The 26,363-nt window shown below is 33.8% G+C and overlaps 1 protein-coding gene and 1 long non-coding RNA gene across 5 annotated transcripts in view; one reads left to right on the forward strand and one right to left on the reverse strand.

The window, feature by feature from the left end:
* Window positions 1-4,315: 4,315 nt before the first annotated feature.
* The window catches only part of LOC149176924 (uncharacterized), a 38,935-nt gene continuing 16,887 nt past the window's right edge, over window positions 4,316-26,363 (reverse strand). The window contains exon 3 of one of the 3 annotated variants that reach the window (XR_016258684.1): window positions 4,316-4,715. This is a non-coding gene — a long non-coding RNA (uncharacterized LOC149176924). Of the gene's footprint in view, window positions 4,716-19,255; window positions 19,381-19,810; window positions 20,072-26,363 lie in introns of those variants that run through there. The other 2 variants (XR_016258687.1, XR_016258686.1) reach the window with 2 other exon arrangements.
* On the forward strand, window positions 18,950-20,609 carry LOC149176925 (uncharacterized). 2 transcript variants are annotated; one of them, XM_089423239.1, is made up of 3 exons: window positions 18,950-19,347; window positions 19,490-19,587; window positions 19,993-20,609. In XM_089423239.1, the coding sequence occupies exons 1-3, from the start codon at window positions 19,208-19,210 to the stop codon at window positions 20,130-20,132; spliced, it is 378 nt and encodes a 125-aa protein (XP_089279365.1). In that variant the 5' UTR covers window positions 18,950-19,207; the 3' UTR covers window positions 20,133-20,609. The 2 variants fall into 2 exon arrangements, with proteins under 2 accessions (XP_089279365.1, XP_089279366.1); XM_089423240.1 differs by having other exon boundaries at window positions 18,970-19,347; window positions 19,999-20,609.

The following is a 26,363-nucleotide window of genomic DNA, read 5'->3' on the forward strand; positions in this document are numbered from 1 at the left end:
TTTACAATAGTAAATCATCCACCATGATAGAGAATCCATGATTACAGTCAAACTGGAAAAATAGCAACCCCGCGCAAAACTGCCAAAAGCGCAACGCCACTTTCAAGTCCCTTTTGGAGGCCTTATCGACATTCAAATTGATACCACGATAGCTCATTGGAAAGGTATTCAAGTCTACTTTCTAAAACACCTATAATTTCTGCATTTGCAGCTCATTTGACCCCTCAAAAATTGATTCTCCCAAGATTGCTTCTCTGTGTCCAAAAAGTGGCAGAAAGGTCATTTTTGGGGTGTTTTTTGTCCTTTTGGTGGACCAGGTCTGCCCCAAAACCTTTGAAAATTGCTAGGGTGCATGTACTCATTTCTCTAAATCCAAAAATTTAAGCCATTTCTTCAATGGGTGCCCCTAGGAAAAGCACAGCGCTGGTGGCACTGTGCTTTTAGGCAGTTTTCCTGTGTAATGAAACTCAAAATTTGCAAATGAAAAAATTTGCTCAAAACTTGCCCAAAATTGGTGAGAAGCACAACCATCATGTGCTTTGATGATCCAAAGAAGCTTCAGCTATCATTCTAATTCTATCCTCCTCTTTCTTGCCTTTCAAGGCTCGCCTTAGCCTAGCTTTCATTTTCTTGACCCTCCTGTTGCAAATCTTATTGCGGGTCTTGTAATGACAGGCCATGTGTCTGATCATCTGATTGTCTCTATTTGCCTTCTATAGTAGCTTCTCAAGGTGTAGGTTGACTCTCTCAATCCAAGTCTCCATATCATCTTCAATCTCCTGCTCAATTCGAGTCAAAGTGACTTGTGTCTCTTTGCCACTTTGCCTTTTTGCCTTGAGCATTTCCAACACCATGAGGACTTGTTTGTCACTCAACTATTTGTTTTCTTGCTCTAAGTATGTGATGACATACTTGGCCCTCTATAAATTGTCCATTAGAGCCTGTACTTGAGCCTCCTGTTCCTGTATGATGATGTCTTTTATTTTTCCTTATCCTGGGCCTCTAAGTCAATAATTTCCTTGACATAATGAGAGTGATGATGTCCGGCTCATCATGCTATGTCAAATCAAAGTCCCTTTCCTCCTCATCATCATCCGGCATCTTCTCCTTTCCTTTGTGCAGCTACTGCACCTGTACCTGTTGTGTCGATGAAGAAGGCAAGGCCCCTTCCACATCCCGTGGAGAAAACACTTGCCTATGAGCCAATGAAGAAGGCAAGGCCCCTTCCACATCTCGTGGAGAAAACACTTGCCTATCTGCTGCAAATAATCTCCTAGTGCCCCTCTGATATGTCATGTAAACGGGCACCTCAGTAGTTCTTGTCTCCTTGGCCTCCTCATCTGTTTTCACTGGGCTAGAAGGTCCTCCTGCTTCTTGAGGCACTGGTGGAGGAATTTGAGGACCCCTGAAGATCTCATGAGAAATAAAGGTCTCCCAAGGGATGTTAAGGAGACTGAGATGATGAAGCACAATGACCTTGATCAGAGAGTAATGATAAAGGTTGCTCATCTGCTGAGGGTAAGGCTTCCTTTGGACAATAAAAGCCATCTTCTCAATACTCCTGAACAAGTAGTAAGGGAGGTTTAACATCCTCACCCTGGTAAAATGCATGAGGAGCCTGATGTGATAAGTGTACAGCCTGGAGAACCTGCCCTCACAAGTGAAATACTTCATGATGATTTTCATCATGGGGACATACTTGTTCTCAAGAAACCTGAAAGGAAATAGTCTCTTCACCTGATTTCTGTACTGGGGTTTGATATAAGGTTCATAATATTACTCATATAGATCCTGGCACTTGAACCACTTTTCCCCTACATTAGGAATCCTGGTGGCATCTGAAATAATGGCAGATGAAATGGTAAAATTTACCCCATCTAGATTCACCCTGTTGTCCTAGAGATGTGCTGTAAAAATTCTAGTGAGCTCCGGGTGATATTGCACTCTCTCAACCTATTCACAGAACTCATAGCAGCCAAGGTATCTGAAGCATGTGACAGCCAACTCAGAAGCCTGCAATTCCCTAAGGTTTGATGGCTCTTCTCTGATAATCCTGCCTCCCTTGTGTGGTTTTCTCGGTTGCATGGCTCTATCAGCTGAAGTGTCACTGCTTGTGTTCTCCTCCTCATAGTCTTGGTCTTCCAGATCCATGTTTACAAGGTTGAGGTGTATGGAAATGAGGAATGAGGAGATGGAAGATGAGCTTGTGGCTAGGAAATGAATGGAGGAGTAGGAAATGAGAGGAAGGGTTTTGTGTCTTGAGATTTGCTCTTGGGGAAGAGGGACAAAGGGGAATGTGAAGGAATAGTGGTAAAGAGGAAAAAGGGATAGGGTGATAGGGAAATAAGGATAGGGGAATCTTAGGACTGTAGGGCTGGGTGTTATGATGAATAGGAAGGAGTTAAGGTTTTAGCATCATTAGGGAGATTTTAGGGTTTGAGATTAAACATGGAAAATGATGCTTGTAACTTAGATTAGCAAATCAAAACCAAGGTGAAGGATATTTACTTACTTGTGATAATGGAGAGCAAGAGAAATTTTGAAGTTTGCTTGAGGGTTCGGAGGTTTTTGGGCTCTCCTGCTAAAAGCGCAACACCAACGCTCAGAAGTGCAGCGCCAAGACAAAAGTGCAGCGCTTGTGTTAATTTGTACTAAGAAAATTGAGCAAAAGAGCGGCGCCAGGTGAAAAGCGCAACTCCGGTCTCCAAAAGCGTAGTGCTAGTATGCTTCAACCAAAAGCACAGCGCCAGTCTGCCAAAAGCGCAGCGCCGGGCTTTCTTCACTCTAACTCACTCAAGCTTGTCGTTCTTTCTCACCTTTTCACTCCTTGCTTGGAAAATGAAGCTAGTGGATTTGAAAATGAAATGTGAGGATTTAAATAGGAGTGGATTTTTTATTTTTCACTTGAAAAAACCCACTTTTCTAATGTTTCTTGTTCTTCTCTAAACTTTGTTTTAATGCCTTTTCTTTCTTGTGTCTTTGCAGGTGGATAAATGCTCAATTTGACTTGAATTTTGTAGTGTTTCTTTGTCTTGCAGTAAGGAGAAATGCTCTGGTGCAGCTGAGATCAATTATTACATATAGGAACTTAAAATTACATATGAAATACAGATAAACTTAAAATACTTTGTTTTCACCTCAAAAACATGTTTTTGAGGTGAAAATTACATTAGGTTAAAAGATAATAACTCAGTAGCTATGACTTACAAATCATCATGCTTGTTTTATCAGTCATCCTCATACCCTTGCTAACCTTTATTTACCTTTTAAAATCAACCTTTTGACCTTGGTGGTGAAACCCTAAGACCTAATGAAATCATGCACTATGACCTAATTAAAAGATGACTACAGATTGATTATGAAACCACAACTGAAGACAATATGAAGAAGGATCAGCAAGTATACTCTATGAGGGAAAAATTTAGATTTTCTAAAGAGAGAACAACCAGCAGTGGATCAGTATGTCATGACCTAATGGAATGATGCAAAAATTTCAGTATGGGACAGATAAAATGAAAATGGAAAGAGAAAATTTTGTCCCTAATGGAAGTATGTAGATACTAACACTAAAACCATCACATCCACATAGTCATCTTATTAAAGCTCAGAAGTCATATTAAAACTATTATCAAAGTCATCAATATCACGTATCAATTCTTTCAACCAAGAGACAGGTGGAGCACATAACAAATCATGACTTCATCATGTCAACAATTTGTAATCAATTATGAAATATCAATCCAAATTTTATCAGGTCATAATCATAACATAAGTCCTTATTGTCACTAGATGCAAATTCATACACCAAGGATGAGTTATGCAGGTTCCACGCTCATGCTGAATCACAACTATCAATACTTCAACCATTGTGCTAGGAACAAGGAGGCCAATACAAAATCATTTTTTTTCAAATACCCACATAGCATAGACATTTGGGAAAATCAACAATCATCAAATCAGATCATTAGTCATGAGGTCAAGTCAAAATTCACTTTCGTAGATAGATCTATAGTCAAAGCATCTCTCCATCATCAATTCAAAGTTATTGTTAACCATCATGATGAAACATTTTTCATATATATCAATCAGCCAAAGCATGCCAAACTCTTGTAGCACAATCATAGTGACATATCTATATGTATATCTCGATCACCTGCAAACACAAGTTTAGTTTGTATGTTCATGTTATGGCAAACATACAAGAATTTCCTACTTGTATATCTTACTATTATATGAAACACATCAGTGGAACTAACATCTTCCAGGTGAACAACTGATTTCATGCAAGATACTTCACATTAGTGATTTAACCCAACTTAGAAAATCAAATTACAATGGCAGAATATGTCAGAAACATCTTGATTCAGAGTTCAGACAACTTCAGAAAGCTTCAGATGATGGTCAATTGTAGTCAAACCCTTGGATGCTCCCTTCGGGTTAGCATGGGAGTGGCTTTAACTACATGGATGCTCTCTAAGCCTTAGCATGAATGTGTCTAGGGATGAGATTTCCAAGTTCTGTGACTACGTCTAAAGCAAAAACCCTAATTTATGTACAAGCTTCAGATATGAGATTTTGTTGCATATCAATAATGTCAGATGCACATAAATCACATTTCAACAGTACATAATGAAAATAGTAGTTTGAGAAGAGATTCTCCCTTTGACTGGGAACCTACTTCATTCATCTTTGTTCATGTCATGAGCCTGTCTTTGCTAGAGTCAAGCAACAACAGATCTGTTAGATAATAAACATATATTTATCATGGCAATCAACATCATGACATCAATATTTCATTAAAAGTTAGACTCAAAGCAGAATATATATGCAACATCATATCTCAGAGATTATGAACACAATAAAACTTTCTATCAAGTCACTCCATCAAGTTAGGGAAATCAGATATGCCATAGTTACTCATCACATCAAGACATGACCGTAGTTAGTAAGATATCTAGATATTAATCTTACACTTATACATATAACATCAAGGTTACCATTCTCTTCAATATCAATAAAATCAAGTAAGGTCATTCAATAAAACTTCATCAAAACAACAAGAGTGTCAATCTCTGTTTCCATATGCTTTCATCATGCTTATCACAAGCATTATCAGCAAACCCATGTATAGGGTTCAATGAGTTATCCTTCTATGTGAAATCAAACGTGACCCATGCATGACAAGTATCAAGAGTATAATCTACTAGAGCCAAGGTGCTAGCCTTCTTTATAGGATCAAGATGTCTAACAAATGGATGTTTGCTAATCATCAAGTGTATCAATGTATCAACATTAGATAGCCTCATAGAATTTAAGAAGATCAAAATGTTCAACACAAGGTGAATCATTTCGTCATAGGAAACATAGATCCATGTCACATTCATACACATGTATGAGCTATCAAATAAAGAGACATTCTCATCATACCTTAGGGCTTACTGAGCCAACCAATCTTATAGCTTAAATACAACATACCATGCATACCTTGTGGTATTCAAATACCTGTGCACCTTTTTATAGGTAGCTTGTAGTGCTTGTCACCTTTTCATGAAGTACCTCTTTACCTATTTCCAAATCTAGCCATCCTTCTTGCATCTCAAATGATACTCAAGAGGGATACACTTATCACATCTCATGAAGGAGGTGAGAAACATCCATATACTCAAATACATATGCAATAAGTATAATCAATAAACATAATCATCAGATCTATAAATCTAGACATAAGTAAGAGGCATCAAAAGTAAAGAAATAATTATCTTTAATGAGAGGTGATCCTCTCCCTCTTGAAACAATCTTCAAGAACCATCATTGTCCATGGTCCATATACCAATGTTGCCTTCAATTGTCCAACCATGTCTCCTAGGGATTATCCCATCTAGGGCTTCATCAAATCTCCCACAATTGCTTGAGTATCTTCATATTGACCATACTAAGTTTCATATCTCATATCGTTTCCTTAAACAAGGGTTTGTCTCCAGCCCTAACCTCATATAATTCATCAAAACCTAATAATCAAGTTTCCTAGGGTTTTCTTCAAGCCCTAGAATTATTTTAGGTCTCCACCATCCTCTTCTTGCTTTCCATCAAAGGTTTCATCATCAAGGTGATCTCCATGGATTTTCTTCAACTCAGCTCTGATACCATGTTAATTTTTCATAGGGCTACATTGTTATTTGCTTGTATAATTTCATTTCATCATTAATACATTAAGTTTGCCCCATATCATCATTACATTATTCATAGCTACACCATTATCCATTGGCATATGAAATTATATAGAAAGAACAACATCATCATCATCAATGTAGCGAAACATAAAGGAAAAATAGAAGAAAAACATGCACACACATAGAGACACCAGGATTGGTTTGAGACCAAGGAAAAACCCACTATGGGGAAAACCCTTACAAATCTTCTTCTTCTTAGATTGCAATTAAATGGTTCAGCAAAAGGGAGTACAATGATCCATAACTTTATTTATGCAAAAAAACAACTATGATATCCATGAAATAGATCTAATCATGCTTGAAAATAAAACCCTGATTCTGAGGACTGAAGTGTGTTGACACTGACTGTAGACAATTGTTGGATACTACTGTCACTATGCCGAATACTGCTGAACACTGTGCAAAATCTTCATGATACTGAAATCTCATCTTTGAGTCATGGACGTAGGCACAAGGAGTTGTGCAAGCATCTATAGTAGATATGGATGCTCTCTGTGAACTAAATGTCAACACCTATGGCAACCCAAATTCTCCCAAACCATTATGTGCATGCGTCCGAGGTCAAATTTTCCAGATCTTCTTCAAAACCCTCAAACGCTCTCTTCTAGTTGTTATGCATGCGTTTGGAGTTTGGTAAAGGACTTTGTCAACAAAAAACAATTGGTAAGATTACTGAGTCATTGAGATGGAAGAAAATGAGTTATATTAAAGTAAATGTATATTCAATGATGAGCAGATCATTACGTCGTTGAGACCAAAAATGTTCCTATCCATAAGCGCAAATGGGCGTTCAGAGAAAAATGGTTTTCATGGCTATTATATTCTTGAAATTGGAAGGTTCCTTCTTCGTGGTGGCGAAATATGATCTCTCAAAGTTTACTGGTATGAATGGTTGAATTGACTTCGAAAAAACAAAGACTCTATATAAAATTTATAAAAAGTTCCATATCACAAGACCTAATAGTTTTCTATGGTTGGTCTAAGTGTATTTAGGCAGGTAATTTTATGTGGTAGGTTGTTAGGTTTCTTTTCTAAAATAATAGTGGGTACCATGATGCTTGGATATAAATTTAATTGAGTAAGTACCCCATTTCTTACTTGTTAAATATGATGATCCATTTGTGGATTTCATGAGAGCCATATCAACCATTATTTCAATCCTTTTGTAAATTACTATTGTATATAAATAGCTTATTCAACCAATAACATTTTCATAGAGACGATAATGTAAGCCTTCTTAAATGGCACACCTGACTCAATTGTCCTGATCATAGTGTTTTTCATGAGTACTTTCACAACATGCATTGATACATTGATTCCATCTATAATCTGATTTTTTTCTCATCTTCAATATAACTTACTGTTATAAACCATTTCTACCAACTATCAATGGTATCATTAACTTATAGATACCTCATATTTTTCATGTTCATAATTTATTTCATGCCATTTTAAAGAACCCCAAAGAAATTGAACTCCTCTACTATGTACCTTGTGCCTACAAGGATTGACAATGTTATGGGACATTTATGTTACTGTAACCTTCTTCTTAAATTTAACATCCTACTATATTGTTTAGAAGATATATAGAAATTCAAATTTTGATTTTATTTCATTGTCCAAATATATTTCGCTTGATTATTTCCTTCCACATTCCCCCACTCCTCCTATCGGCGTTCCTTTGCACCTCTCGGTGCAATTTCTAGTTATAAAAAAGCCAAAATTCATGAATGTGCCTAGAGGTACTTTGTAGTTTCGTATGGAGAAGATGATGTTACTTAGTGTTAGGTTACCGCTAGATAACTTCACATTAAAAATAATAATAAATGTTTATATTACAAAATAATTAAAAGAAAAGAAGATAAAAGTTGGTTTTAAGGTTTTTTTAAAAGCAAGTCTTCATTTTAAAGTTAAACAAAGGAAATTCAAGCTTAGGGTTAAAAAATACAAATCTTTTTTAAAGTAAATATATATTTATATTTTTTAATTAGAATTATAGGTAAAAAAAAGATTGTTAATTTCACCGTATTCCAATAATTGCATGGAGAGGTGCTCTCTAGCCCAATATGGAAATGGTGTTGTAATGTCAACATGAACATTTTGAATTGGTCAAAAAATAAATAATAATAATAATAAGATGTACAAATCTCTCAATAATTGAAATTATAAAAAAAAAAAAATTATAAATTATAAGTTTAACTGTAAAATTATAATGTTAAATTAAACTATAAAATTACCATGGTTTAGAGGCTCGTGGTATTACATATCCCATAGTATTTGTCCATGATATTTATTATAACAAAGCCTATTTAAAGGCTTGAGGAAATCAATTATGCAATGCAAGTACCATCTTAGATCCATCTTAACTCTAGACTTGGTCTCTCATCACTTGGGTGATTTGGATTTAAGATAGATCTAGGCTAGTAATAGTAACAAAGATTTACTTTTGATTATGGGTTGGTTCGAGTAATGGACACTTATTTATGTTCATAAGTTACCTATTATTAGTGACAATGAAAGAAATTTGATCTCTCTCTATACTTGATAAATTTGGGTTTAAGATGATTTTAAGTAATAATAAACTTCACGCCACAACCCTTCACAAAAATCTAGTGTCCTAGAAAATCTTATCTTCCAAGCCCTTAAAATCTCTACTCATAAATTCCTCTCCTCAGAAAAATACTCACCTAGTCCAAGATTTCAAAGCTAATAGCTACTCTACCTCCCAAATTCGTAAAGCGTTCTAGGTAGCCTCTCACCCCAAACAAAACCTCTCTAATCCCTCCCTTCCAACTAGCCAAATCTCTCTTCCTTACATAAAAGGAAACACTAATATCATTGCCGAGATTTTGGCCAAAAATAACATCAAGAACATATTTAAACCCCATAAAACCTTAAACAGTTATTCCAGTCAACCAAATGTAACCCTAATTCCATGCAAGGATCAAATGTCTACTAAATTCATTGTTCATGCAGAAAGGCTTACATTGGCCAAATAGGTTAACCAGTGACAACCCACCTTAAGGAGCACATTGCAGATAAAAACCATCATCAAGTGACTAGCACTCCTTCAACACCAAGCACCTTATTTGTTTTGACCACGGCTCGAATCCTTGCTTGCATGCCTTCTCATAATACTTGAATCATCAGGGAAGCTTTAGAGATCGAAAAAAACCCTAATGATTGTAACAGGGAAGATGGCTTTAAACTTAGTCACTCATGGAAACCAATAATCCCTCATTATGCTCTATAATATTCTTCTTCTACTAACCCTTCCCCCTCTCCTTTTATTAATTTTATTTACCTTTTATCCTCTCTTAACGTTATGTATCCTTCATCCCTCTTGGTTTCATTTTTCTTCATTTCAATCATCATTCTTCTCTTATAATTTTTTTTGTTTTTTCTTTTTTTAGTCCTCTCACCTTCATGATCCCCTCCTTTGAATGTGCTTTATAATAATATTTTCATATATTATTTCATCTAATATATAACATAATATTACAATCTTATAATTTATAAATCATATATAATGTGATATATAATATAATATACCCCACACACACACACACACACATATATATATATATACATGTATCAATTAATAATATAATATACCATATGTATGCATATTATAATTAATCATGTTTCTCTATTTATATAATAACCCCCCTCTTCATTATTATTTTTCTTCCCTACTTTTTTGAAGGATTACTTATTATTTTTTAACGGATTTAATTCAAGTAATAATTTAATAATCTTTTTTACTACTTATTAATTCATTTAATTCTTAATAATATTTTGATTTTTCACTGTTCATTTTAACTATTTTTTGAATGTTACTCTAATAGCTTGGCTAATCTCTCTATTTAAGGTTTAATCAACAACCAGTTTTATCATATATTTTATTTTTGGTCCCTGATGATGGATGGAGTGTTTATCTGAAACGTCAAACAGGGTAAAACTTTACACAGTTTATTTCCAAAATATTTTGACAATATGAACAATTGTGGAAATCTCCTCTCAAATTAGGAATTAGCTTTCAAAATGTTTATCTAAACAAGTACTACAGGCAGTGTGTTCCTTGCCAATTATGTTTGAATATAAATTTATTATATATAAACATAATGCATTTCTCTATTCGCACTGAATTCGTCTAAATTTTATGGAAAATGCATGGATTTATGCATTTATAACAATTAAGGAAAAAATGCACAACTTGAAATATATATTTTTTTTATTAGTGGCAACAATGTCGTAGAAAGAAATAAGAACAATAAATATTTACTAGACATTGTATCTTCTTTGGTACTCATCAATATGATAATTTAAACACATCATCTGAGCATGTGCACTACAAGAGCTCCAAGAAGAAGAGGCCCCACAAAAACAAACTCCTTCTTTATCTGCATGCCTAAAGTTGCCATGGTTGCACTTGATAGTGATGGTGGCAATGATACTGTTGGGGCTTTCGTAGTGCTTATGGATGGAGGAGTAGTAGAAGTAGTCCATGACATTGTCAAGGCAAGGAAGACAACAACAATTGCAAAATTCACACCACTTGCACAGTGGCCAACTTTTCTAGAAATGAAATACCACTTTCTTGTGCTGGCGAGGACCTCAATCAAGACCATATTGAGATCATTTTCCCACCCCTTAAAACTTGATTTAAGTAAGGAGTAAGGCGACCCTCACTGAACTCGAGGACCAACTTACTAAGTGTTGATCTTGAAGGTTTTCTTGAGGTTTCCAACAAGTGCATCCTTACATTCTCAAAGCTGGTGGTTCAACATGCATTTTGGCGTTATTTGAACCAACCTCTCAAGTACCAGGTTATTTATATTGCAAGAGTAGTAAAGGACCTATTGTCTTAACTAAAGTATACCAGGGTAAGACAGATCGAGTGATGCATGAAAATAGTTGTGTAAAGAAGTGGATTAGAGAAGGATATATCGAATAGTATTGGTCTCACAAGTTCATTCACACCTTGGGGCCCATCTCTTACAATTATGATTGCTTCCTAGTTTGGTTTGTTATTATCAGATTAGTCATCAAACATGAAGCATACTCATCTTAAGAAAATTGTGGTATGTTGTGTATTTGAATATTACACTGAATAATAAATTAAAAAAACCCATCGATGAGAAAATTTCAGTTCATATTTCACCAAAAAATGTCAACTAGTTACTTAAGTAATAAGCATTTTTGCTTCTATAACTAATAAACCAAGGGGACAAGAATTGTATTGATTACTGAGATTGTTTCCCACATAGAATGTTTTTTTAGCAGCCCAGGCAGCATAGTCGATACCCAAATTCCATTGTTGATTTCCCCTGATGGTTTAGTTTTTCTTGGCCACACATTTATACGGGAAACCCACAATCATCATTTATCTATAATCTATCATGGATATTCCATTGGAAAATTTGTCACAATGGATTTATTAAACTAAAAAACCTACACTTTGAGGGTTAATTTCTCCTTATATTTTCGAGTTCATTAATTATTTCCTTATGCTTATACATGAAATAGATAAGATATGGAAACTAAAGAACAATAGAATAAAACTCACAAACCACAATGAACACAAGATATGATCTGGGAAACCCTTATAGCAGAAAACCCAACTAGAAGATGAGGTTACTTTTCTCTCCATTTCTTTGAATGGAAGTGGATGCAAGTATAAAGAAGTGAAACATGTGGCTATTGAGCTACTACAATGCACAAACCCTCTATTTTTCCTCTCTATCTAGCCCCTCTCAACTATACTCATTTGTGAACAAAATGCACTCGAATAGAATGGAACCCATTTTCCCCTTACATGCTTGGTATAACACAACTCGATAACCTAATATTGGTTAAATTTAACTCCTTAAAGACTTAAATAGAGTTAAAATATTGACTCTTCTAGTGTCCTCTTCATCATGATCATGTGGCTAGGCCCTTTTCCATGAATATTGGGGAATAACATGGCATCTTCTCAAATCATGGTGGTCAAAACAAGAAGGTCAAATTTGAGGCGACATAACTTTTGCATGCAGACGCCATTTGAGGTCTTTCTTACACCATTAGAAAGGTATCTGAGTATACACTAGAAATAGGTGGTGTATGATTAAGCAGAAAAATCCCCCAAAAAAATTATTTGATGCCTCTAACTACTTATCGAATGTTTCATACCCCAATTCACCAAAGTGGGACCTGTCAGTAAAAATGGCCATATGAGTTAATTCCTCCAAATTTTCCACTCTATAATAATCAAGATGGATGGAAAATAATATCATCGCTCTACATCCCATTATAGGGGATATGTGTAGGTGTTGTTGGGAATGGGTCCCCTGGGGTCCATTTAGGGGTTAAAAACCCAAGTTTTGGGGTAGAAGGCCTGAATTTTGTATAAAGAAATGTAAAGTCTTCGGATTTTGTGGTCGTAGAGCACGAAGATATCAAGAGTCAAAAAGGGTTTCCGCCCTTAGTGTAGATAGGTTGTGTCAGCTTGATGAGATCTTCCCTTGGTCTGCAGACCATGGGATTGTATAAGAAGGAGGTCTTAAGAAGAGTCTAAGTCAGTTTGGAGTCATTTCAGCTAAGTGGATTCATTGATGAGTCTGTAAAGGAGCTAAGAGGGAGAATCTTAGTATAGGAAGAAGGCTTTGCAGCGATGTGTGCAGAGGCCTAGGGTAGAAGTCCGAAGATGAGTGCGCAAACCACTGCAGCTGTGTGAGCAGGGTGGTCAAAGTCTGTACTAAACACCTGGATCATCAATAAAGAAGAGTATTTTGAAATTATTGTGTATTTACTTTTGTTAATTGCATGCGATTATGTTATGTTAAACACCGGGTTTATGTTTTATTTCTAAATTGATGCACGAATTTATATGTTTTCCTCTGTTATATGAATGCAAGTAGAGATATATGTTTACGCAAAGATAATCTAAATTGCATGATAGAATTGGCGAACACTTAAGATAATTCGGAGAACTATACAACAAAGTAGTTACAGAGGCACATAAGTGTCGAGATCACTTGTTAGGGTTACATGAAGGACGATTGCATACCTTCGCGGAGGTTCTAAAAGACTAATAGAGAAGTACATCGATAAGCCCTAAAGGCTTATCGATCTGCGTGAAGGCAGGGTTAAGGTATAAAACTGACATCACAACCATCTCAGGGTGCAGAAACTTGGTTCTTGCATCCCCCCATACTGCTTCGGGTGAGACTTCAGTCTGCGCTCTGCGGATTGATGCCAGTAGTGTAGGGATTTGCTTGGTTGACTAACGTTGAACCTGGGTCAGAGCCCATCAAGCCAACATGTGTAATGTAAGCTTACCAACATTTTTGTAAAACAATTATGTAATGTAATGTGTTGTGTTATGTTGACTCAGTCAAATGATTTAAAATAAAATTAAAATTAAAAAATAATAATTAGCTCTATTTTTGTGAAATCTATAGTAGCTCCATTTTCTTATTTTGAATGTTATTTAACTCCTAAATTTATATAATTTTTTATTAATTTTCTTTTGAATTTATATGAACTTTTAAGAGCTTCAGGTTTATGAGAACCCATGGCATTTGAGTTCTAGGTTTATGAGAACCCATGGTATTGAGCTCCAAGTTTACAACAACCCATGGTATCCATGTGGAATATAACTTGTTTAAGGGGGGAGAGAGTCTAAGTAAATGTGTCCTTCATATCCCAACATATATATATATATATATATATATATATATATATATATAATTCTGGTAGTTGTTGGCTATCATGCATTTGGTAAAAAATATGAACCTTTCATATTATGTTAGTGTTGTCTTCTGCTTTAGACTTTTTTCAATAGTTTTATCTTCCAAAGTAAGGTATGAATAAAACATAATTTGATTGTTATATTTGTATGTTATTAAGAAAAAAAATATTTTCTACTTTTTGTGAAGTAGTTTGGCTTTTTGTATAGATTTCTACAAAACAATAACCAGTTCCTTTTCTTAAATCTTTCAACAAGAACAACAAATTTAGGGTTTCACATGGAAGGTGAAAGTAGTGCTAAGACCTCATGTTGACTGGACTTGCATTCATAATTTTTTGTGCAGATTGGGTTGAAAGAGTTTGATATATTTGCCCTTGCTTAACCAGTTGTGAATATTATCATCATGAGTAAGCTCTCTGAAGATATGCATGGAGTATCACAAGATTATAAAGCATGCCTTTATAGTTACTTCTTCTTCTTCAATGGAGATCATCTCATTTCTTCCCGAATTTGTTGTTTCGATCACTGAAACTTTTATCTCCAATTAGTTTCAAAGATATTCCTCTCTTCAAGCTCAATTTTAATGATCTGTTCCATACACTTTCTGAACAACTCATTTGAGTTTTCCTGAACAATTTGACGATGCAACCACAATCACCTTTCCTCGCTACTTTATATTTATGCAAAACTCCTTCAAAGTATTAAGGGTGATGAGCATGATATTATATTCCAAAATAACCAATGTAAATACACATATACATCTTTAACATATCAATTGGATATTTTTCCGTGTAGAATATTATATGGAGTTTTTGTAGTTTGAACATATCAAATGAATACTTATTATGAATAATTTTTAATATTGAGAATTAAATGAATTTTTTAAAATTTATTTTGAAAGCAATTTCACACACACAAACACATATAAGTGTTTCCCTATTTATAACCAACCATTCAAGCAAAGATTTACCACACTATATCAACACCGAGACAACACACAGGATGTGTTTCCTAGCCTTGAGAGTTTCAACATTAATGCATGCATAGCAGAGATGCAATTGTGCAAGAAGTGTAGGGGCATAAAATTAAGTCATTCATGCTCATGCGTCTCGTTTTACACAACACAAAATGTAGATCTCTTGGACCGAGCCCTTGATAAAGTGGATGCGTAGACCCAACACTAGGGTAAGCATCACTGAGAACTTGAAGAAGACCCTCATGTAAAATAATAGGTCAACAAGGATAAAGAGGAGATAATCCTGACTACTACTATATTGCAGCGCAACAATGCTAGTTCAAGCTTGTAATCCACGTAATCACCACATTTCAATCAAAATATTTCCCATTCTAAATATTACTATGACTTAACCACTATTCTTACATACAATCCCAATGTCTTTAACCTTAACACAACATAATAATAAATCTTGTAAACAACACTAATGCAATCATGTCTCATGTATTTATTTGCACCATTTCAAACCAGAATGTAACACACATTCATTAGCATAGAAAATACATGCGGAACACTTATCTTGTAAATTTTGGGAAACTAAATCTAGGACAATGAATCTCCAGCCAAATATAGATATTTGCAGCTAGTTCTCTCTTGCATCTATCACCTATGAGTTAGATTACAAATATTGATGGGTATTTTTCTCAAGGGTTGAAACACATCCTTCAGTTGATCCAGGGGCTTTGGAGATCTTCCACCTCTACCCTACAACTAAGTTGCAAGCGACAAAATACACATGGAATCTAGAGACTCATTGTCTCCAGCCTTCAAAACTCAACACCATGGTTCCACCCAACATGGGGACTCCAAAACAATAGCATAATCAAACATACAACAAGGAATCCATCCAAAAATCATCCAAGAATTTTCCCAGGAATAATTCCTCTACCCCAACCCTTTGAGATTTTTCCAGAATCACCATATCCACCCTGTGGCCATTGGGGACTCGAAATGAAATTTTTTTCCCCACCTGGAAGGGATTTCCTCTCTAACTTCTTTCCAACCAAAAGTTATCTCTTTACCCCTATGTCTTTGCTCTGCATGATTTTTTTTTCCTTTCCAAGTTGCTCGAGCCTGCATTTTTTCCTCTCAACGTAGGAGTTTAATCCCCATTGTTTGACTCTGTTCTTTCTCCTTCTCTGTTGTTTCCCCAAAGATTTGAATTTTCTTTTCCTTGACAGCCTTTAGATAGTGACCCTGCCAACACAATCTTGTCAACTGATGACAATTGTTCCATGTCTCCCTATCGTTTCCCATCTTGTTAAATGCAGTCCAACGAACCACTCTTTGCTTGCATGTTCTGTTCATAGCTCCACAATAACAATGCCATCCTCATTTTATTTTTCTGCCCTCTCTTGCTTTTATTTTTCTCCAAGGAAACATGGCCCTTGTCCTCTTGTCCAACTTCATAATAATGACATGCTCCAACTGATTTAGAATGCATAGCTACCAACCTCCTTAGTTTTCATAGCAATTAAAATCTCAAACAATTACCCTCCTTTGGAATTCGTGTCCCATAACTCAGCCAATATTTATAAAAATATTTACATTGCATACATGGGTGCAAGAAATTGGGGATGTTACAGTGTATATAAATTCAACACCCAACTTTTAGTTATATATTTGAAATTTATAATAATTAAATTTAAATAATATCCATCATGCTTTGTGATCACAATAAAAGTGATAAATTCAAGGAATGGCAACTCATAAAAGATAAATCATGTTTTCCCCCAGCACAAACAACCACTTCCAACTCAGCTTGGGATGTCAAGCAACTTTTCAGAGAGATGAATGAGAAAGAGCATAGAAGAGAACAAGAGTAAGTTTCTCAAAGGGTGAGCAACCATTCCAGTAGGGGGGTATGATGGGCCTCCAAAATAGGAAAAACATAAGGCTTATCTAACCACTCCTAGGCACACTTAGATTTTTACACTTAATGACACACTTTCCTAGTTTAATGAGTTCTTAAGATAATGAATAAGGTTTTTCATACTTTATGTGCCTAAAATGATTATTGTGTAGGATTTTGAAGATATTTTGCACAAATTTCAAGGAGATACAACTAGAGATATTTGTGGTACTTATTCCCTGGTATAGGAGAGTCTCAACTCAATTGGATGAGGGATTTTATTTCCCCTTCCTATAATTACAATGTGACCCAGGAAGAAACTTTATTTCCCCTTCCTACAATTGCGATGTCACCCAGGAAGAAAGATTCCTTTTTTTATGGATTTTTGGAAGGAAATGCATTCCTACCCTTGAGGAGGTTGTCCCCTACTCATTTGTGTAAATAAAAAGCTTGATTAACCTAGTGGAGTAACGTAAATAAGTACATGAGCATTGAAGAAAAGTCTAGATTAGGGTTTTCAAGAAATTTTTGTAATCCTAGCTTGTACGAGCAACTTTTTAGTCAATGGAAGTGATATCTCATTTCAACTCCTAGTTTGGATTTCTTCTAAGGGTTCTTAACTTCCTTCGGTTAAGACCCACCCCAAGGGCTCTGAATCCCTCCTGTATTAATTTTGTTATGCATATGTTTACTTTCACAAAGTATTCTAAAAGTTATTTATGTTTACATCATTCTTGCATGGTTAACTAGAAATTTTTCATGAATAGTCTTTTCTTGTAGGTTTTTTGAGCATTTGGTTATGATAGTTGCAGTAGTTACATTAGTTAGATGGAATTTTCACTTTGCACTTATTTCAATCCCCTTTGTTGATGTTTAATTGTTCTCCATTGTTCAATGTTATGGTTTCCTACATTGTAACTTGTTTTGCAGTTATAGGAAACCTACATATTTGAGCTTTGCTAGGTCAAACTTGCAACAATATGCCTTGATGCTTTGAGCATGTTTATTTTATCACTTTCCAACTCCTTTGTACCTTCTTTTCTCCTTCAACTCACATTTTTTTAGTTACCTAGTCGTTGGACTGCCTCCTGTAGCAAAACATGGATTCATGTAGAAGTTTGTAACCGACCTCTCAAACTCACTCAAATTTGCAATAAACTTATGATTTGTCTTCTTTGATATATTACAACACTCCTAAAACTATGATAATGGGACTTCAAGGTCGAAAGACCTTATAGATTCTTTGATTTCTTTTCTTTAGAAATCTGCTTTTTCTACAAACTAGGGTTTACAATTTACTTTAACATTGTGTTTTCCTTTCCTTGCAGGATAACACAGAGGAGTGTAAGTGTGTTTTCATTCCATTGCAGATAATTTAGACATGTGTCTTCCTTTATTAGTGTGTTTTCATTCCATTGCAGATAATTTAGACATGTGTCTTCCTTTATTGCAAATAATCAAGGTTTGCATGTCATTTTCCTTTTAGCAATTTATTTCCTAATCAATGGAGGAAGATCCACATATTTAAGAGTTTAAGTCAATATTTTAGAACCACTAGCCAGGTTCATCTTCAAGACTTGAAAAAATATAAAAAGATAAATCCCAATAATTAGGAATCTTGTTTATATATATATATAATTGTATTGATTTTTGTAAATATGAATAATATGAAATCTCTTTTTTTTTAAAGGGTGGTTCGCGATACTGGGTGGCTGTTACATCCATGGGAAAAATCCATGCCAAATCAACCCAAAGAGATCTACCTACTAGCCAAACAAGCCAGGCCTAACCCTAAGAGTGTCGAGGAGATTTGACCCCATAACCTCCCAACTGGCGAGATACTTAACAATGAAAACTTGATCAACTAAATTAACCCTTAAGACTTCTAATATAAAATATATTATAACATAAATATTTTGATATTTATTAATATTCACTAATCATACATGTTTATTATATTATAACGTTTAGTAATTTGTCATTAAATTCCATCCGTAGCGGGTGTTTAATTCTTTGGAAGTAAAGTCATGGCGGCGGAGATAGACTTAATTTATTAGAAAATTTTATTAAAAAAGGGTGTTTAATTGACAAAATCCAAGTACGCCTCGAAAAAATGAGGGAGCGGCCTACACGGACAACATGCGTATTTGGCCATATATGGCTGGCTCATGGGACGCTGAGGTCATACACATTACGTCAGCGGTTGTGTGTCATACGATTTATTAAAGTTTGATTCTATTTCTCCGATAAATAGATGATGAAACTGCAACCAACGATTATGATTTTCTGACCTATAATACCGTGCTTTACTCTGATTATTTGGAGAGCAGCAGCAGCTACAATTCCACTAGAAGATATCAAAACCAGCTTTTGCGATGGAGTCTGTTCAATTTGGGCTTGCGGGGAGAAATATGATTTCCAAAATTCCTTTTGATGAATGGATTTGCCGCAGGAAGAACAGGCCAATTATCACATTTACGGCTTTCTGCAAGAATTTTCTCAGCGCTTTGTTCAGGTAATAATTCATGCACTTAATCCTCCTTTTATTCTGCAAAAAGGCCATTGCTTTTGTAATTAGTTTAGTCTATTCTTGTGCAAAAAAAAATTCCAGTCACATTTTCCAAAGGGGTTTACATTCCATTGAGTTCCCATGGCAGGCCACCACAACACCTGGCATTGCGGAATTCTTGGGTAGTAATTGCCGCCATCGTGTTCCTGTTAATGATTCCAGCTGCTGCTAGGGTTGGTAATACTGGTAAGTATGATGATGGGTAATTTAGGTATGTTTTCAATCGATATTATTTTTTATGGTTTTAAATTGAGTTGTTTTTGGATTTTTTTTGGTGGTTTTTTCAATCTAATTTCTTTAAAATTTAGTAGGAATCTATTGAAATCACAAGTTAGATAGATAGGTAATCCTTACATAACCAAAGCACCTTAAAAGTTTTTCAAGGTGCTAAATCTATATATACAGTAAAAACCAAAACACCTTAAGATGCTGAATCTATATATATACAGTAAAACCAGTTTAAATAACACAAATCAAAATTTCATCACAAATTTTTCCATCTTACACTAAAAATCTAAAAAATTACACTAAAACCTCCTCAGTTTTAAATAGCTATAAATCATGCTATCTGTTATGCTTATTTCGTTTCAGTGACAGGAACGGCGGTTACAGCTGGTGAAGACGTCCCCGTTGGCGATAAGCTGCCAGCAAATTGCTTTCCCGTTAATAACTGTCAACAATGCTTTCCATGTCAGCTAATCGGAGGACAGCCTTACTGTTGCAATGGATAATTACAGAGAATTTGGACGTTTGTACAGCTTGGGGGAGTTCAGACGTTTTAGAGTATATATATGTTTTCTGAGTCATAAGTTTAAATTCAGAAGGAATGGAGGGAGTGCGTTTAATAATGAAGGGATGGAGGGAGTGGGTGTGATAATTTTAGATTTAAAAAATAAAATAAAAAATAGAGTAGGAATACTTTTTAAATTTTAATACATTATTACATGGATATAAGTTAGGTCTATTATCCATAGACAAAAGGATGTTGTTATCAAACTTCTTATATATCCAGAGTCAGATTTGACCCGGGAAAAAATAAAGTGTCGATATTTTCAGGGAATATTTTGGATATCTCGTCAAAATGATGATACCCTAATGTTACTCTATGGATATAAGTTAGGTCTATTATCCATAGACAAAAGGATGTTGTTATCAAACTTCTTATATATCCACGGTCAGATTTGACCCGGCAAAAAATAAAGTGTTGATATTTTCAGGGAATATTTTGGATATCTTGTCAAAATGATGATACCCTAATTTATATGTAAGCATTTAATAAGTTTTGTTGATGTGATATTTCATGATTTATGATATACCCTTTTTTGATATTTTATTAGGATGATGTCAAATTAATTTGACATAATGGTAAATTAAATTTATTATTAAAATAATGGTTAAAGATAATATCCAAAGTTATTTGAGGGTAAAAAGTTGAAAAAATCTAAATTTATGGTTACATAAGTGGAAGAACTTTTGAGAAAATAACATATTGATTAAGATTGCTTTTCTTATTTTTGTGTATTTATTAAATCTCATTTTTGTGCATTTCTCATATATAGTTTTTTATTATTGATTGAGAATATGTTTATATATTAATATAGTCACATTAAAATTATTAATGTAGTTGATATAGCCAAATGTTTCATAAATATAACAAAAAAAATATTACAACATGAAGAATGTTTTACCAATGCACACATTTATTCGATTAACCATGTATAAAAAGAGTATGGGTTAACTTTAACTTGAGAAACAAAAAGGAATTGCATATCTTATTGTAAAATGGACCATTTTGCTAAATAAAATTTGCTTATATATTAATTTCCTCATCTAATTAGAATATGAACTTATTAGGATTGGAATAATCTCACATCCCTAGGAAATTGGTAGGCGGGAACCACTTGGCAGAATCTAATTGAACTTGAACTTGAGAACAAAAAAAAGGAATTACACATCTTATTGTAAAATTGACCATTTTGCTAAATAAAATTTGCTTATATATTAATTTCCCCATCTAATTAGAATTGGAATAATCTTAAATCCCTTGTAAATTGGTGGCACAAATATAATTTTTTTAATTTATTAAAATTCAATTCAACCTAACAAATTCTGTAACACACTACAACCTTTGATAAACATTAAGACTAAGCATATCTTGAGCATACTCCCTTGAGAATCAATCTTAGACCGTAAATTAAAAAAATAAAAAAGAATCAACATATCCTCATCCACCTTAAATTGAAATCAAAAACTTTCAACAATTAAAAATGTATTAAATTTAATTATTATATTAAAAAAATAATATAACAATTTTTAAAAATTTTAATTTGTTAAAGAAATTTTTAAATTTTAGTTTAATTATTTATCTTTTAAATCTCATTTCCACATTTATCATATATTTTTTCTAAATAAATGCAATATTTTTTTTAAATATTATATTCTCATAAACTAGCAACTGTCCCAAAAGGTACAAAGAGAGGCCGATAGGATTATTAAATTAGAATTGTTGAATTTCTCTAAAAGAGATGTTGGTTCAAGTCTAACGAATGAGCAATTTGAGCTCGCTAAACGCCTTCTAATTGTTTTTTTATTATGGTAAAATTATATTGATAATTCATTGGTTTTGCTTTCAATAGCTTCACAGGAATTTGAAGAGCAGGTATAGAATTGCTTTGTGGGATTTGATCTTAAAATCACTAATTTGTAGATATATACTCAATGAAATGTTAATTGGTTGAAACCCTGCACAAATGTTTGATATAAGCAAATAAGCCAAAAAGGTTGAAAGGCTTAATTGGTTTGTGGAAAACCTCGTTTTCTTGGACTTGAGTATTGTGCAATTACTTTTCTTTAGATGTTTTGTTTATATCTATATTACACTGAACACATTGAATGTCTTATTTCATTTTAGAGTAAGTTAATTACCCAAAATTAAGAAACCTCTATAGATGGCCAAGCATCTACAAAACTTTCTAGTGACCAAGGCAATAACCACCATGACTATCCCCTACCATTTGACAATGTTTCTCTACCCAACTAGATTGAATGCTTAGGGAGGGAGAAGCAAGCCAATTACACAAATAAATTTCCTTTGGAAAGAATTAAGCACATACATAGAGCAAAATCCAAATACTCTACCAAGAAGAAAGAAAGTTGTCCACACAAATTTGTTAAATGGATCCACTTTATATGCTCGTGCAAAGTGAAAATAATGAAGAGTGGTTTATATGTAAAGGCAAAGAAACTGAAATGTATTTCAATAATGAAGAAATAAATCTCACGTTTCTTGTCTCATGTAATGAAAAATGGCTTTATGTAAAGAAATAAACATTAAAAATTAAAAAATCTTGATGAAAAATTAATAAAAATATAAATACTCATTTGTTTAAGTGGAATGAATTTGTAGACATGATTTGTATTGTTAAGGCACTCCTAAGTGTTAAGTTGTTGGTTTAATTTTCCGCCTTACCATGGGAAATTGAATATTAACACAGTTGAAGAATTGTTACAGATAATTTTAGATTTCCACGTCATTTTTGGTCCAAGAGAGAGTGCATTGATAATTTGTTGCAGTGATCATATGTATGTAATTGATCTTTCAATTTGTTATAACTATCATATCATGTGTATGTAATTGATCTTTAATTATTTTATTTTTTTACAGTGTACATATTATTCAAAAAAAAATATGTGTATAGCTTTTCAAATTTTGATTGTTTTTTGAGATTTACGGGCCTTAATTGATCTTTCAATTTTTTACAATGTACATATTATTCAAAATAAATGTGTGTATAAATTTTCAAATTTTGGTTGTTTTTTGAGATTTACAAGCCTGAATTGATCTTTCATTTTTATTTTTATTTTACAGTGTACAGAGTATTCGAAAGAAATATGTGTAGCTTTTCAAATTTTGATTGTTTTTAAGATTCACAGGCATTAACCAAAGCTCAGGGAAATAGAACACTAAGAGGCCTTAGATACGAATAGGCATCATTTTCTTGCTACAAAAAGTTTGGGAAATATGATAATATGTTTAGTTAAAGATAACTTGAATTAGAGTTGTCAATACGAGCATAAGGAAATTGGTTAAATAATAGGTCAATGAAAAAATTGACATTATCTACTCCATTCAATTAGATAGGTGTGAAATGAAGCCAAACCCCGGAGTAGCAAACTTAGTAGATTTTATTATAGATTTGAAGAGGAGAAATGATGATAGATCTTGTATAGAATTGGTATGGTAGATATTTGTACAGGTTCAAGAAGAGTTACAAACAGGGAAATAGCATGAGGTACAAGGACAAAACACATGTGCACCAAATTAAGTCCTTTGGCGTTGTCAATCAAGTGATTCTACAATTGAGGAAAGAGCATTATCCCATATAAGGTACATGCATTAAGTTCAACCTGGAGAAGATAAGATCATGTAGGATCTGAAGGAAGTTTGGTGAAAATGCACATGAGGTGGAGTAACCAAGAGTTTGATATTTCACTTATTTTTTATGATGTGAACTTGCATTTATAGAAGGAAGTGAAAATAACACAAATGAAATATAAGAGAGTGTTTAGATCGATTGAATGAAGTGAATGCCAAGAAAGAAGCTAGAAGATATAGAAAATATTGTGAAGAAAGGAAATTTCAAAGATGGATTGTTCATTGTAAGTAATGTTTGATAAAAAGGAAGGCTAAAGCCATTGACATCAACACAAAGGTTTTGAGATGTTGTATAAGAAATAATGAAGAGGAAAGAGTAGGAATGATGATGTAGAAATAATGAAGAGGAAAGAGTAGGAATGAGGATGTAGAATTAGTGTAAGGACAAACCAAGCTTTCCATATAAGACTAAGTTGGCATAGGAGAATCCATGACAAGTTTCGTTATAAGCATAGAAATCATGTTATATAAGGAGATTATACAAGGTGAGAACCAAAGTGCAAAGATAAGATAGGAAGGAATAGTGTGGGTGCCATAACATTTATATGCATAGAAGCAAATAGTTATAGCATGCAATTTTGCTTAGAGGAAAAAATGCAACAAATATTTGGACAAGGTCAATAAATTATGTGTATAAAAATTAGGTGATTTATAGATCGAGTGCATAAAAAGATAATGAGAAAATGAAAGTGTGTAGATTAATGCTAAAAAAATATTGTATACACAAATTGACATGAAAAATATAACATAGGAGGAAGCCAAACAAACAAGTACATAAAAATGAAGAATCAAAATTAAGTTGAAGATTGATGAGGTGATGAAAAGATTGAAAAACTAAAACTTAAAGACTACTTGAGATGTGCATGGACTTGAAAGATTAAAAGTTAAATATAAATATTAATAGAGATAAAGTAAATTATAAGCTAAAATCAATCAAATTTAAAAATTAAAAATTGAAATAATATTTAATTAAAAAAATATCATAAAAAAGTTTTTAAATAAATCACATAAATGATTATGAACCACAATTAGTGGTTCGAAACCAGTTAACCTAAAAAATGTCTATATAATTTCTCAAAAAAAAACTTTTTATAAATCATAAATGACAGAAACTTACATTTAAAAACATATTAATACAAATAAAGTAATAATAATAATAAAATATTAAAATGATTATCAATTTTAATATTTATTATTTCCTATTTAAATTATCTCTGATAATAATAATAAAAATAAAATATAATTTAAATTATAGTTTTATATAATTTTCAAGACCTTTTGACTGCGAATATGAGGACCCGGAAACATTTCAAATTAGATGGAATCTTCCCCTGCTTATACAGTGCAAATTGTATGAGCAATATATTTTGCAATACCATTTCCATCTATCTACAATGCATATCTATTATTTCTTGTTGCAGACAATGGCTAACGGTGGAAATAAGGACATGTCTCTAATTCTGGAGTCTACTCAGTCAAACTTATATCACAGTTTGTCTTGCTATCTTGATGAAAAAGACAGGAAGGCGTGTGCTGTGTGCTTTCTTTCACGTCCAGCTATCAAATGGTTGCCTATGAAATCAAATCTTACCTTTCTTTTACTAAAAATTAGAATATAATATCCCTGTAAGTTGAAATAATGTAAACAGCTTGCATGTGTTAGAAATTTTCTTTATGGAACTCGAATTTAGTGTTCATTTTGTGGTTGTAATCTTTGGCGATGGCTCTCAGCTCCTTGGCCAAAATTAGAGGCCCGCAACAGAAAACCCTTGCCTTCAACAACCGTTAATATAAGTAGGTGATTCTCAAAGGAGCCATAATTCCCTACATTTGTCAGAAATTTTGAAAGCCTGACATACCAATTCTGGCGTCTTTGTCTTTATTAGCAGAAGCAACTTTTGAGAAAACCTATTTCCAATTTGGACTGGCAAAGTGAGTCTTGACCTGCAGACCAGCGGGTGTTTCAAACAATGGCTTCCTACAACCCCCAGGTAATGTAATACTACAGCGATAATGGAAAAAAAAAAAAATATATATATATATATATATATATATATATATGTGTGTGTGTGTGTGTGTGTGTGTGTGTATATATATATGTACCCTGGTTCCTGAGAGAATATCGACTCCAGCCTTGGCATGATTCAGAGCTTGCACCATTGTAATTAAAGCCAACCTGACATCGCCTTATTCATAAACGCTCGTCAGATAGTTGTGCATTTCAATAGCAACCTGGATTCACAAACATCCAACATTTGTTTATATTTTTCAATTCGGCAAAATTTGGTATTCGTTTATATAACCCTGTCGTCCATCTCTGCTATTTCGTTCATGACCCCCTTGAACCAGTCGAAGGAGCCTTGCTCCCTTGTGACCCAGTAGAAATAAGTGTTTGTCAGACCCCGGTCCTTCCTTTTCCTTTTGGAAGCAAAATCTGCGATTTTCATGTGATTTAACATGTCTTTGAGAATGCTTATGAAGGGAGTAGCGCCAATTTCGAGCTCTATCAACAACAGCACATCATATT

Source organism: Pinus tabuliformis, chromosome 4_1 (assembly GCF_031772625.1).
Source record: "Pinus tabuliformis cultivar Carrire ecotype Pingquan chromosome 4_1, CPIR1, whole genome shotgun sequence".
NCBI lineage: Eukaryota > Viridiplantae > Streptophyta > Pinopsida > Pinales > Pinaceae > Pinus > Pinus tabuliformis.

Bases quoted from the DNA above. Each gene is read 5' to 3' on its own strand.
- LOC149176925 (XM_089423239.1), top strand. From the start codon at position 19,208: ATGGAGTCTGTTCAATTTGGGCTTGCGGGGAGAAATATGATTTCCAAA. The intron at 19,348-19,489 runs GTAATAATTCAT...TTCCCATGGCAG, and splicing joins TTTCTCAGCGCTTTGTTCAG to GCCACCACAACACCTGGCAT. The intron at 19,588-19,992 runs GTAAGTATGATG...ATTTCGTTTCAG, and splicing joins TGCTAGGGTTGGTAATACTG to TGACAGGAACGGCGGTTACA.